Source organism: Poecilia reticulata, linkage group LG19 (genome assembly GCF_000633615.1).
Source record: "Poecilia reticulata strain Guanapo linkage group LG19, Guppy_female_1.0+MT, whole genome shotgun sequence".
Lineage (NCBI taxonomy): Eukaryota > Metazoa > Chordata > Actinopteri > Cyprinodontiformes > Poeciliidae > Poecilia > Poecilia reticulata.
The window spans coordinates 3,716,776-3,730,750 of NC_024349.1; the positions used below are offsets into that span (position 1 = coordinate 3,716,776).

At 40.7% G+C, this 13,975-nt stretch overlaps 1 protein-coding gene across 3 annotated transcripts in view; it reads right to left on the reverse strand.

Annotated features, from left to right (window-relative positions):
* Positions 1-13,975, reverse strand: part of bicd1a (bicaudal D homolog 1a) — a 31,308-nt gene that overhangs the window by 6,181 nt on the left and 11,152 nt on the right. For all 3 annotated transcript variants that reach the window (XM_008436513.2, XM_008436512.2, XM_017310968.1), the window contains exons 2-4: positions 6,916-7,128; positions 3,109-3,261; positions 1,478-1,975 (exon numbers count right to left, since the gene is read on the reverse strand). In XM_008436513.2, coding sequence (XP_008434735.1) covers positions 1,478-1,975; positions 3,109-3,261; positions 6,916-7,128 — 864 coding nt within the window. The remainder of the gene's footprint in view (positions 1-1,477; positions 1,976-3,108; positions 3,262-6,915; positions 7,129-13,975) is intronic.

Sequence of the window (13,975 nt, forward strand, 5' to 3'; positions counted from 1 at the left end):
TTAGTTAGGAAGCTAAATATTTAGTTAGGAAGCTAAATATTTAGTTAGGAAGGTAAATATTTAGTTAAGAAGCTAAATATTTAGTTAAGAAGCTAAATACTTAGTTCAAAAATGAAATATTTTTGATCCAACCTATGTATTTAGTTTGGAGATAAATAGTTAGCAAGCTAACAGTTAGCTCCAAAGTATTTAGTTAGCAAAATATTTAGTATGAAGCTAAATTTGCTGCTAACTAAATATTTGTGACATTTATAAATAAATGAAAAACATGGTGAAAATATAATTTAGATATATTGCTGTTAATTTTTGTCTGTGTATCTTTAAAAAGGGCATCAGCCTCTAATTAATCCACAAATAGTATAAAATGGTAAAGTAACCATGTCAGCAGTGGGAAACATTTCCACTAATATTGCAGAAGGAAATTTAATTCCCAGAATCCCTCTGGATCCCAGCTAATGCATCTAGTAATAACTTTATTTGATATTAATGACAGTCTGGAATGATTCAAGCTTGATTCTAAATCAGATGCACAAAATGGACAAATATAAAAATTTCTCTTACATCTGAGCTCAGAACCTGAACTATATAATCTTCACAGATTTAATATTTATAAACCTGTTAGTTTATGAGTTTAATAGGTTTACTGCAATGTTTGCTGGTCTGCTGTGTATAAAGTCTAATGTCAATTTAAAATTTTAGCTTTATACACATATAAAGAGCCTCATTGATGTTTATTCTTAACTATTTGGTGCAAAAAACTGACTGAAAATGGATTTATTCACTGCATTTATTCACTGCATGTTTATGTGTTTATGTAGGTTGAGATGGACATGAAAACGACGCTTTAAACCTTTCAGACCAGCACAGAATCAAAACTGTCAGGTGATTTATTACCCCATGAAGTTATTTTCATGTGGTAATAAGGTTTGTGGTGAATTTCCATCCTAAAGAAAAATATATAAAACTTCAGTAATTTCACAACGAGATATTAAGATTCATGGAAAAACCTCATGAAAACCTTTTAAAATAGCAGAAAGTGCGACGGCCACCGTAAGAAAGGCAGTAAAAATGGCTTCCAGTATTCAGTTATGAACTGATTAGTACATTATTGTGCAATAAAACGCAAAAGAAAAAGAAATTCCCCATGTCCTCTACAGGGCTCCGTACATTTTCTAGAAAATTTTTGACTTCTTGAGCTCAGAAATTTCCATGTTTTTTTAGAAAATTTCTGAGATTCATCTCCAAATCTCTGAGTTTTTCTACCAATTTTACTTCTCTTGTATCCGAAAAGCCCTAATAATCCGTCACATTGATGTAATCAAGTATGATTTACCAGATTATAATTGGTGAAGAGCCAGATTAGTTATTCCATCAGCTTGTTGTCTAAAAGCTGCACTAAAGCGTTTAAAACGATCGACGCATGTCGGCTGATTCCTCCGCCTCAGCAGATCTGCATCATTTAAATCACATGACTCACCTGCAGCAGCTGCTGCTTCAGCTTCTGCATCTCGGACAGGTTGAGCTCGCTGAACAGGTCCGGCACCAGGCCGTCCGCCTTCCTGCCGGCGCGGTAATCCCCGCTGGCCTTGGCCAGGACGGGGCCGTGGTGCAGGTGGCCGTTGCAGCGGTTGCTGTCCTCCATGTTGCCGTTGGCAGCAGGGATGGCGCCGCCGTTGGGAACGTTGCCGCCGCCGCCGCCGGTCTCCTCGGCGAACTTGAGGCCCTCGACGCCGGTGACGGTGAGCGCCAGGTGGGCCCCGGCCCCGTACACGCTGTCGCTCAGGCTGATGTGGTGGGCCAGCTCCTTCCTCAGGTTGTTCTTCTGCTCGCGCTCCGTCTTCAGGGCGTCCAGCGCTTCCTCCAGCTGTCCCTCTGAGATGTCCTTCAGACGCAGAGCGTCCTCCAGCTGGCTGTTGAGGAGGACCGTCTCCTCCTCCAGAACTTTGATTTCATGTTTCAGCCCCTCATACTCCACCTGCAGCGCAGCAGGAAGGACAGCAGTCACTCAACTGGACACACTGGTGGGTCCCCAGTCACTCAACTGGACACACTGCTGGGTCCCCAGTCACTCAACTGGACACACTGCTGGGTCCCCAGTCACTCTGACCAGAAACTGGTTTCTACCTTCGTGTCAAAACTTCAGATTCATACAATTAAAAACTTCAAAAATTTAACAAAAATATAATTACCCAAAATCACAATGAATTAAAAAAAAACCCTCCTGGATGAATGGATGAATGAATGAATGAATGGATGGATGGATGGATGGATGGATGGATGGATGGATGGATGGATGGATGAACAGATGGATGGATTGATGGATGGATGGAYRGACGGACGGATGGATGAACAGATGGATGGATTGATGGATGGATGGATGGATGGATGGATGGATGGATGAACGGATGGATGGATGAATGGATGGATGAACAGATGGATGGATGGATGAATGGATGGATAGATGGATGAATGGATGGATGAATGAATGAATGAATGGATGGATGGATGGATGGATGGATGGATGGATGGATGGACGGACGGACGGATGGAGGGATGAACAGATGGATGGATGGATGAATGGATGGATGAACAGATGGATGGATGGATGAATGGATGGATGAACAGATGGATGGATGGATGGATGGACGGACGGATGGATGGAGGGATGAATGAATGGTTTTCCAAACTTTTCCAAATGGAAAATTTTCCAGCCTGAACAGAAACTTTGAGGAACCAGAGAGTTTCTCTAAGTTTGTGCTTTTATTCTGAAATCTGAATGAATTCCGTTTCCTGTTGAATTAACCCCTGACACACCGGACAGCGTCGCCCTCTGGACTTCAAAGTAAAAGCATGCAGTGGCCAGACAGGATGTGATCCAGGTGGAGGACCAGCTGAAGCTGCAGACCATCAGCACAGTGCGACCCGAGTGACCAAAACAAAGCAGCTGCTGCTTCTCCAAACTGATGACCAGTCAGACAGGATCACATTTCCTCGTGGCGGGTAAAGTGAGAACGCATACATGTCATGAGTGGGTGAAAAGTAACACCGTAATGACGTGCAAACTCTAACCCAATAGGAGAACAAAGTGTTGATGATCATCTTTGTGACCTGGCTCTGCTTGAGCGTGGAGACCAGCTTCTGCAGGGTGATGTTCTCCTCCTCCAGCTCGCTGTAGTCCTGGAGGAGACGCGTCTCCCTGAACTTATACTCCTTGATCTCCTCCCTCATCCTGCTGCGCTGCAGGTCCAGCATCTCGTTGCTCTGCAGGAGAACCAGAACCAGAGAGACAGTTTAATAGCAAAAGGCTGATTAAGAGCCTGAGTGAAGTTCAGATCTTACAGAATTGGTGCCAACGATGCACAAATTACATTTTGTTACCACACAAACACTTGACACCAATTTTGTTAGATTTGGTTAATGTGGAGGGGCTGGCTGACCTTTTAACCTTTGAACTTTCATTATCTTCAAACCAAAAGCAGCACAAACAAAACATTTTACTGCACAAACGTTTGACAGCAACTGCGTCTGATTTGAAGAAGGTGGGGGGGAAACTTCACTCAGGTTCGATAGAAGAGTGAAGGAATGCAAACTTTCCAAAAACTACGTTTCCAGACTTATTGTTAGTGAAGGGCGACACGGAGTTAAACCTTTAACACAATATTTGCTGCACTGCTGTGATAACGATAAAAGTTCAGATAAAAACAATTTATTTCTTCTTTTTGTTTTGGCAACTCTACAACTGTGACATTAGCCGAGTAAATAATTAAACAATTTGACATTTCAAAAATAAATTAACGTGTTTCTAATGGAAACACGTTAATAAAAAAACAAACAACTCACGTTTTTAGAGAAATAGTTTAGGCACTAGAATTAGGTCGTCTATTTCACAAAACTGTGACGGAAACACTTTTTTTTGTTTCCATCAAACAATCAAGAACCGGATGTTGCCGCTGGCGCGATCCACGAAGAAGAAAATGACAGGAAGTAGTAAAATTATCATGTATTTTTAATGACGTGAACAAACTTATTCGATTTTTATTACGTTCCTTATTTAGTAGAAATAGCACAACTGTGAAACTGTGTTTTTTCGACATAAGCGGAATATAAGGTTTGCGCACATTTATAATGGAAATGCAGCTTGTGTGTCACAGCAATTATAGTCCCACAGAAACAAATACTGGTCATAAGAAACATCCCCATTTGTAATGCGCTTCTTTAGGACACCAGCCACGTATAGAAATCTGATCTGTACTAAACTGCACACGGTATTTTTAAATTTATTGGTATTTATTTATGTTTTTATTGGACAAACTGTGGAGAAAATATTAGAGCTGCCAATCTGACAAAACGACAGATGGGGGGGAATAAAAACATAATTAATTGTAATTTATTGTGGCAATAATAAATCAAAATTCTTATCATGATAACAGATTTATCCCAATAAAAGCCCACCTCTACGCACATGTTGACATCGCTGTCTTTTATCTGTAGATAAACAATTAAAGCTGAAAGCAGCAGATTAATTTTTACTGAAATACGACTGAACATGTATGCTAACATGCAACTTTTGACAATTTTTTTGTAAAGAAAAGCAAAAAATAATGAACTTTTTCCAGAATATGTGAGCATCTGTTCCCTGTTTTTGCTGCAGAGCTGCCTGCAGCTCCCCTGCAGCCGTCTGTGCATAAAGCTGGGCAGAAATGCTGACCCACAGAGAGTGAGGGGAGCCTGAAGACATTTATAGCGCAGAGACGTGATTTAAAAAAAAATCCATAACGTCTACAGTTGAAACCAGAAGTTTACATACACAGAATCAAACACGCTTAAATCAAACTTCTAAACAACACAAATATTTCTATTTATTAAATACCAAAACATTGAACTAGTTGACCTGAAGCCTCTTTCTGACCTGCATGCTGAGGCTCATCGTCCAGCTGCAGTTTTAACTTCCTGATGTACATCTGATGTATTCAGATGTTGCTTAAATATTTCTACACAACGTTTTTTCCTCATAATGCCATCTACTTTATGAAGCGAACCAGTTTGAAATACAGCCCCACAGCATGATGCTTCCACTAAGCTAAAACCAACGGAGCAACATCTGCAGTGGCAAAGTTTATGAAGTGCAGCTTCACATGATGTGCGCTGACCGTCGTCTCCTGCTGCAGTTTAATTTAAGTTCACTGAACGAGGGGGAAAATGTGGGTAACGGAAACTGCAGCGGTTGTTCTGATCCATTTAGTGAATGAGTGAGGTGTGTTTAATGGGAGCGGCCCAGTTCGCCCAGTCACTGCACAGTGCCGAGCTCAGGGCATTTCACTGATTCCCAGCTTAGCACCGGATTTGCCCCCCACAATGGGGTCGTTGCCGTGGCGTCTGACCCCAGCTCGAACTCCTGAGCCCCCCCACGCCGCGCCTGCAGCCATGCTGGCGTCTGGAGGGACGAGCACGCATCATGTTTCCTCTGTGACAAAGGTTGGAGCGTTTGTCCGCGCGACCTCTTGACCTTTGGCAACTTTTTGACCCAATTAGTTCAACAAAGATCTGATAGTATAAAGTTTGTTTGTACATGAAACACAAACACACATAAAATATTCAAAAGGAAGATTTTATCCCACATTCAGCTACAATCAAATCGCTATGCAACTAAAGTTGATCTGAGTCTTTTTGCTCTACATCAAAAACACTTTGAATACTTTAAATTTGTGGACAGTGATGGTAAAAAGTAAGTACACCTCATAAGTTCTAGAGGTTTAGATACAGAGTGAATATCTGCGGTGTTTGGGACGTACTCCGTGTTTCAGAGGCGAAGGTACAAGCTGAGGTTATAGTTAAGGAATTTTGTGGAGTTTTTGTTTTAATGTAAAATATATGAATCAGAGTTTTTACTCATATGTTTTGGTAATTTAACAAATACATTGTGGTTCCTTCGTTAAAAACGTATATATGTATTACTAAGTATTGTGAATGAACTGGGCTTCATGTTTGTATGCTAAAAAACCATAAAAAAATATTTTTCTGATTTCCTTTGCAGTTTGTTTCAAAAATAAATGACCAAAATACCTAAATATACAATTTGATTAAAGAAATATGTGAGAATGTAATTCATGATGTTGTAAAAAATTAAAAAAGGGGATATCTAGTTTTTTTTAGAGGGAATATTTTATGTTGTTTACAGAAATTAGAGTTAAACTTTATGTAGATCTACTAGAATCTGTCAAATATTTTCCTTAAGTGATTATTTAGATTTTCACATAAAACCTTATTCTAATTAATAAAAATCAGGTTAATGTGGAAGCAGCACTTGTTCAGATTATTTTACTAAAACAAACATCTACAGCAGTGATTCTGTTCTAAATACTAAATATTTAGTTTCAAAATAAATATTTAGTTTGCAAACTAAATAAATATTTTCCTTGTTTCAATGGCAATTCAGACGTTTACCGATGGATCTACAGCAGCGTCGGCTCGCCGAGCTTTTATTCTGACAGTCCACTTCCAGTCATCGGACAGCAAATTTGATTTTTAGATATTTTTTTTTAGCTCTCAGCTAAACATTTAGCTTCCAACAACATATTGTTTTGCTAACGAAATAATTAGTTTGAAACTGGGACATTTACAAACAATTAAATAAGATGGTGAAAATATAATTTTGAGAAATTAGCCCGTATTTTTTTCTCTTATGACGGACTAAATAATCCACAATATTGCTGTTCATTTTTGACTGTAACTTATGTTCTACAGTAAAAACTGTCCACTTGCCTCCCTTCACCAAACTGTCAAACGTTTGATCAGCAAAAATATTAATTTGTGCCGATATCATTTTAAAAATGAATGTTTCCAGAGGTCATCAAAGGTCAACCAGCTACCTCACATTCACAAAATGAAAATAAATGTGCCGTTAGTCAAGCTCACCTCTCGCAGCTCCTGCAGAAGCGCGTTGAGCCTCTCGTTCTCCGCCTGAGCGTTGGACGCCACCGAGCGGCTCAGCGTCGCCTCCGTCTGCAGCTCCAGCAGCCGGCCCATGTAATACGCCTCCTTGGAGGCTGACTCCTGCAGCAGCGTCTCCTCAATGGTCTCTCCATCCTCTGCCACCTTGCGCTGGTTGGTGTAGGCCTGACCGAACGCCTGGAGAGAGAGAAACCACATGATGGACCTGCAGCTCCGCCTGGCCGCCAGGCGAAACTGCGGGCGTCGCCAACATGAGCGACCTGTTGGGCCGTCCACGGCGGCTGATGTTTCACTGATCAATAGACACACTGTTCCCATTTTCCTGACACAGGTTTTCACATCACTGGAAGCTGACTGAAGGCGCCGAGGCTTGATTGAGGAAACCAAAGCAGGCACAAACGGAGCCAATCGTGGAGGCGCTGCTTCGCCAATAAAAAGAACCGAGACTCAGACGGAGATGAACATCCTCGACGTCAAGTCGTCCCACAAAAACCACGACTTGAAAGGATGGAGAGGAAAGTAGAGAAAAACTCAACTTAATCCATCATCGTCATTAACTGATGATGATCAATGCAGCAGCAGTGGCACTTTGAAAACCTCCCAAACAAACTAAGCAAAAATAATAGTTTTAAATGATGAAATTTTCCATCCATGAATTAAAATTTGCAGGGTATGATAATCAATAATTAACCATTTTAAACATTCATCTTTTGCAGAAAGAGTGTGAATGATAAATGAAGAAAATTAAATATAGAAAAAAACCATGTTAGTAAATAAAAGTTAAAAATGTGAAGTCTTTAGTAGGTTCAATTTATTCTAAATTTTCCAAAAAAACAAAAATGTATTTCCATCAAAACCACTTTCCCATCAAAATCAATCATTATATAAATAAATAAAAAAATTTTTCAGCATTTATACAATAAATTAATGTGCTTTAACCCATAAAGAAATGATCCAAACCAAAACCCTCAAACCAGCAACAGATGAGTAACAAACACGCAGCAGGTTTTATGTGCTAAAAATAACAAAACTAAAACCTAAATCATAAATAGAGTTTGAGGTTCTGCCATTCATCCTCCTTTATCCTGAGAATGTTTTCTGATTGCAGTCAGACCTTCATGAGTATAAGATGGATTTCTCTGGCGGTTCGATTCTCTCTGACCCTCCCCTGGTCTCAGAGCCTCAGCAGAACCGGGCCGCGGTGCCGCTGGCTTCAGTCAATCAATGCGGCTTCGTCTGGAGTTTTTAATGCTCAAAATTAAGACATGATGTGAAACTGTAAACAATTCAAGGTCAGAAATACTAGCAGGCTTTTGGGTGCAGGTCATGATTAATAAGGCAGCCAAAAATAATAAGCAGAGAAAATTATATGACTTATAACTAAACTCCTCCTTCCAATAAACATCCTCTTTGTTCATTATGAATCATTTATGAGATATGAGTTTCCATTATTCTCCATTAGACATGAATCACCATCCGACTGTTTCCTCCCACAACGGATCAGTTTTCTGTTTCGCTTTTGTTCAAGAAATCTGAACTATTCATGCTGGAGAATATTTTTCTCTTATTCAGTGAATGTTTAGTCACTGATGTGGCTACAAATGATTTCTACACACTGTTGGAAAATGAATGGATGGCACTGCAGATCAGACAGGATCTGTTGAGGGATTTCTCTGTTTAACTCTGTGGTCAAACAGAAAGCAGGTCGCAAACTGCTTTTAGTATTCAGTCACGTCGTCTTAGTCTGATATCAGAATAAAACATTTAAGAGTGATAAGAAAGCAAAAACTGAAAAAATTTCTAAATATTACACCGTAGCAGACCACTAGGGGGCTCCACTCACAGCCACAGGATGTCTGTATGGAAGTTTATAAAACAGTCAAATAAATTAGTACTTTAAAATTTATCTGGAAATGTAATTTAGAAGAAGCAAAGTCTGATAAACAGTTTCCAATTTAGCAAAAACGCTAAAGCGCTAACATAAGCGATTAGCACATATTCATATTCCTAAACAACCTAAAAATCTGGACCAGGACATGTCCAGGTTCAGAGCAAAGACTCATGCAGGCAGAGGCTGACGTTCCCACACAACGTTTAACTTCAACAGAACATTTTATTTTGCCCTTGAAACACAAAGTTAGCATAAGAATTAAGTGTGAGCAATAATCAGTCAACTGAGACAAATGCAAACCCAGAACATCCAAACCTTCAGGCATAAACAACCTGCTCAGTAACTTAAACTTTTAATGAGTAAAATCCAGTGATGCACAAAAACGTAAACAAAGCAAACTGTAGCTCGATTATTATTATTATTAGTCTGCTCTCCGGTTTTTTCTCTTCTCCTTCAGATTGTCCCGCCCGTCTCCCTGCTGTCCTCCCTCGCTCTCCTGAGAGCAGCAGTGAAGGACTTGGTTGAAAAAGGGACAGCGTGTGAAAAATTAAAAACAGCTCAGTTGATTAATTCAAAGCACGGGGAAACTGAACGAGCCGGATTCCCACATCGACGAGAGCAAAGCAGCTGAGGCCAGGAGGTGGGACACGAGAAATCTGACAGCAGAAGGAGAAAAGAAGGACTTCGCAGGACGAGTTGTGGGAGTTTCTGCTCCCCGCCGGGTTGCAAACAGGGGAGATTTCACATGACTGCTGCTCCCACACAAATAAAGTAGCACTGAAGCAAAAGTAATGAGTGAAAGTTGTTTTTCATCAGTTTTTAATTCAATTTTCTTAAATTTTTCTCTTAACTCAAACTGACTGGCTGGAAACGCAGAGCTGGAGCCAGATGGAGACACAGAGAGACTCGATGTCCCAGTTAGAGACAATGAGTCAGGAGCCGCTCATCCAGAGAGGATCCTAACGAGCAGCAGATGGTTTTATAACAGACCTTCTTCCTTCACGGGACACGCTTCCTGTCCACTTACAGACGATCACACAGAGTGACGGTGATGGACGTGCAGCGCTGCTGACACACGAAGAGGCTCAGGATGTTTCAGCTTCACGCAGAACCAACTGATGGTCAAGTCAAACTTTTCTGGCTGAATTTTCGCAGGTTTGGACGATTATTTCCTCTGGAATAATTGGTAGCTGAAAGGAAATTGTTTTTTCTTTTTTCTGTTTTAGTTTTGGACAATTGTTGTGATGTGTAACCATGGCAACAAGGTTATTATTATTATTTTTTTACCATTGGGAGAAGCTGTTTGGCATTTCAACTGGCCAGATAGAGATTTACAAAGGAGCGGCAAAAGCAAAGGAGGTGGAATAGCAGAGCTAGCTTACCATCTGATGGTGGCGTCCAAAACATGTTACTGTGGAATATTGTCTCTGTTCGCCGGACATTGAGCTGTTAGCATGTTAGCATGAGACTGTCATACAGTAATAGTCTTCAGTCAGAAGCCTTTTTAGATGTGTTACAATATTGACTGCTGCTGGAGGTTCTTCCTGTCCACAGCATCATCATCACCAGCAACGGCTTGATCATAAACTAACCAAACAAAAACACAACAGCACTTCAGTGTGTCCAGGCAGGCAGAATGTGACCATATCCAACTTTTTCACAGCAGTTTGAACGACTCAATCCTGATTTTTACACTCCACAAAAATCCCAACGTCTCTGAATTTGACCACGTCCACTTCAGATCCAACTGTTCTGTATGCCGGCCTCTTGATTATTCATATAATTCAGTTTTGTTCCCTGCAATAAATATCCATCAAAGGAGTTCTGCTTTCTTCATACCTGCACGGGACACACTTCCTGTCCACTTCTTACTTCACAACCAAACATGACTGGAAAAATGTAAATTTTGTTCATGCTAACTCTGTTTACGGCTAACTTAACACAGTAAAGATCATAAAATATTGTTTGTTCAACTCCAAATTGTCGTTTTGTTTGTGAAACCCGTTTCCATAAGGTGTCTCATCCTCACAGTGGGGCATCGATCCAGGCAGGAAAAATAACTTTTTAACTTTTAATATCTCAATGCAAAATCAGAACTGGCAGTTTTACAAACCTGGACAACTACATCTTTACTGTAAACTATTACAGTTTTCACCATTTTCATAAAACTGGTTTAATCTTGGAGTTTCTCATTGAACATCTGTTCAGTTCTCTGCAAAGAAAAGCATTTAATGTATTCAGTCTCCAGGCTTCTTCTGCCTTTTGTGTCCAGACAATAGAATCCCAGGCTGTAGATATTCATTCCTGGGGCCAAACCAGGAGGAAGAGGAGGACGAGGAAGAGGGTGCGACCCTGAAATCCCTCCCATTGTGTTGCAGCCCATAATGAGGAGTCAGGGGACGGCTTCAGGGTGTGAAATCCTGTGTTTTCTGTGAGTGAGCGTGCATCAGAAATCTTTCTGCACACGCAGCATTAAAGGACGGCTTAATCTGTGACACATACTGGAGCAGGAAGTTTACTGGTTATTAGAAATGTAAAGGCAGGAAGGGATTTACAGCAGATTTGATCAGATTTTCATGGTCAGGGCTTAGTGCAGCAGGCTGCAGTTACAGCTTCAGTGCAGGAATGCCGACACAACCAGTTCAAATCTAATATCCCTGCTGATCTCAGACAGAAAAAAACATGATTTTTGTTTCGTTTTGTCAGTGATGAAAATGTAAAAAACCCGTCACATTACTGTCTGATAACCATTGCGTCGCTTCTCCTGCTCTTATCTTTACAGCACAGCAAATATTATTTAGTTAAAAGCAGAAACAAGCCACTTATAAAGACACGACCACAGGAAGACCAGATGGACGTCCAGCCAGGGACACCAGGGCGTTCAGAACCACGGAGAGAGACGACCAGGACTGCTGCTGAGACAGACAGAGGGTGTGTGTGTGTGTGTGTGTGTGTGTGTGTGTGTGTGTGTGTGTGTGTGTGTGTGTGATGTAAAGCATTTACATTATAAAATAAGTTACTGATTTCTATTATTTGTCTTTTTTTATTCAAATCATTGTAGCAATGAAAGGCGATTGCAGTAAAACTTTGAACTTGCTAAAATAAATGTAATTAATTAACCGAAATTAAAGCTGCAGTGTGTAAGTTTTATTAAAAAAAACATTTTTTTTGCATATTTGTTAAAATATTATTGTGACAGATAATCTGTGAAAAGGCAGATCTCCTCTCTGAGCTGCTATGCCGTCTGAAGAAATGAAAACAACCAATCAGAGCCAGGAGGAGGGGCTTAGCGCTGCCAATCATCCTCATGTACTCGCTAACGATGGAGAAACAGCTCATTGGTACAGAATAACTGTTTATCTGGTGTTATTGGTGGCTATGCTAACCAGCTTTAGCATTCATACTAGCTGTAGAATAGCAGTGAGCAGCACCACACAGAGGGTGATTGGCAGCGCTAAGACCCTCCTCCTGGATCTGATTGGCTGATTTTAGTTAGTGCTGGGAGAAGGCAGAGCAGCTTGATTTGTCAGATTATCTGTTTCATAATAAACTGTCATGACAGCATCAACAAATATTTAAAATAAAATTTACATTGTAATGCAGTTTTAATGCAGCCGCAGTTATTGAGCATATTAGCTGCAGATCATGCAGCCTAACGCTTTTTATGAAGATAAAACTCATAATCTCAATATTTTAATTCAGTAAAAACAGGAAAATCACTGAATATTAATAATATATGTCATTACATCTCATCCAAGCATTTTAATTTGGTTTTCCTGTTCATTCTGAGTCTCTGCTGACGGCCACAGAGTGAGTTGCAGTTTTCCATGATGAGTCCGTGATGAGGCGCATGGAGCCATATTTAGCCTCTAACAAGGACGCAGAAATGTCGCCATCAGCTTCAGGAACCAGGGAAAGTGCCAAGTCAAGAGATGTGAGGCCTGTAAGCGCACATGTCGCCAGCAGGCAGGGGAAGCTGGGTAATCACGGCTGCAGATCCACAGAAACATCAGACATTTTAATGGCTTGGACAGATTTTATTAAATATAATCAATAAGTACAGCTTTAAAGGAGATTGAGGCCGGCTCCTCGCCTGAATCAGCAGAGATGTTTACAGTTTATTACTGAGAAACCCGGCGCGCCGCGCTGCACGATGACAATCCTGTAGTTTCATTTCCACGCCTGCAACCGAGCTTTACTGCAGAAACACGGAGCTGGGATGAAGCTTTCATAACGGAGGGAAAGGGCATCGGACGCCTGTTCCCCTCTGATTATGCTGACAAAATAAAATAATCCATAATTTAATACAGATTACCAGCAGGAGAAAAAAACTAATGTGTTTTATACTGAATAATTCTAGTAAGACAACAGAATGGGGACAACACCGCCTGCGGGACGCTCTGCTTCAAAATTTCCCAGAATCCCTCATTCAACTTAAATCCTTCAATCCATTTTTATTTTCCAGTTTCCCGATTTAAATCTGGGAATTCAGGCAAAACAAACCCGACACGATCAAATCAAACTGAAATGTTTACAGCAGCTGCTGTCAGTAATTAATGAGTCCATGATGAGGCGGAGACGACGAATCCACCAGCCAATCAGAAGATAGGCTGCGCGCACACACACACACACACACACACACACACACACACACACACACACACACACACACACACACACCTCTGCATACGTTTTGATGGTATTTTGAACTTTTGTCCCCTAATAACAATAAAATAGGAGCGCACGTTTGGTCCCAATTGGAAGTCTGTGAACATTGTGGCATTCAGTGGGTCTGTGTGGATGTTATGTAATGGCAGGAGATTTGCACAGTGAGATCATTAGTGATGGAAAACCTCCTTTGTTTGAGCTCAGCTTGTGTAGCTACATTTAAAGATGAAACACACAGAGATCCAATTATTGACATCAGACTCTGCATGTCTGTAGACCACAGGTTATGTTGGGATGTGTTAGTTTAGAACCAGTAGCTGTGACACACACACACACACACACACACACACACACACACACACACACACACCTCTGCATACGTTTTGATGGTATTTACTCTTGACTTGTGCCATTCACTTAAAGAGGCAGCAGGAAGGAAGGAAGGAAGGAAGGAAGGAAGGAAGG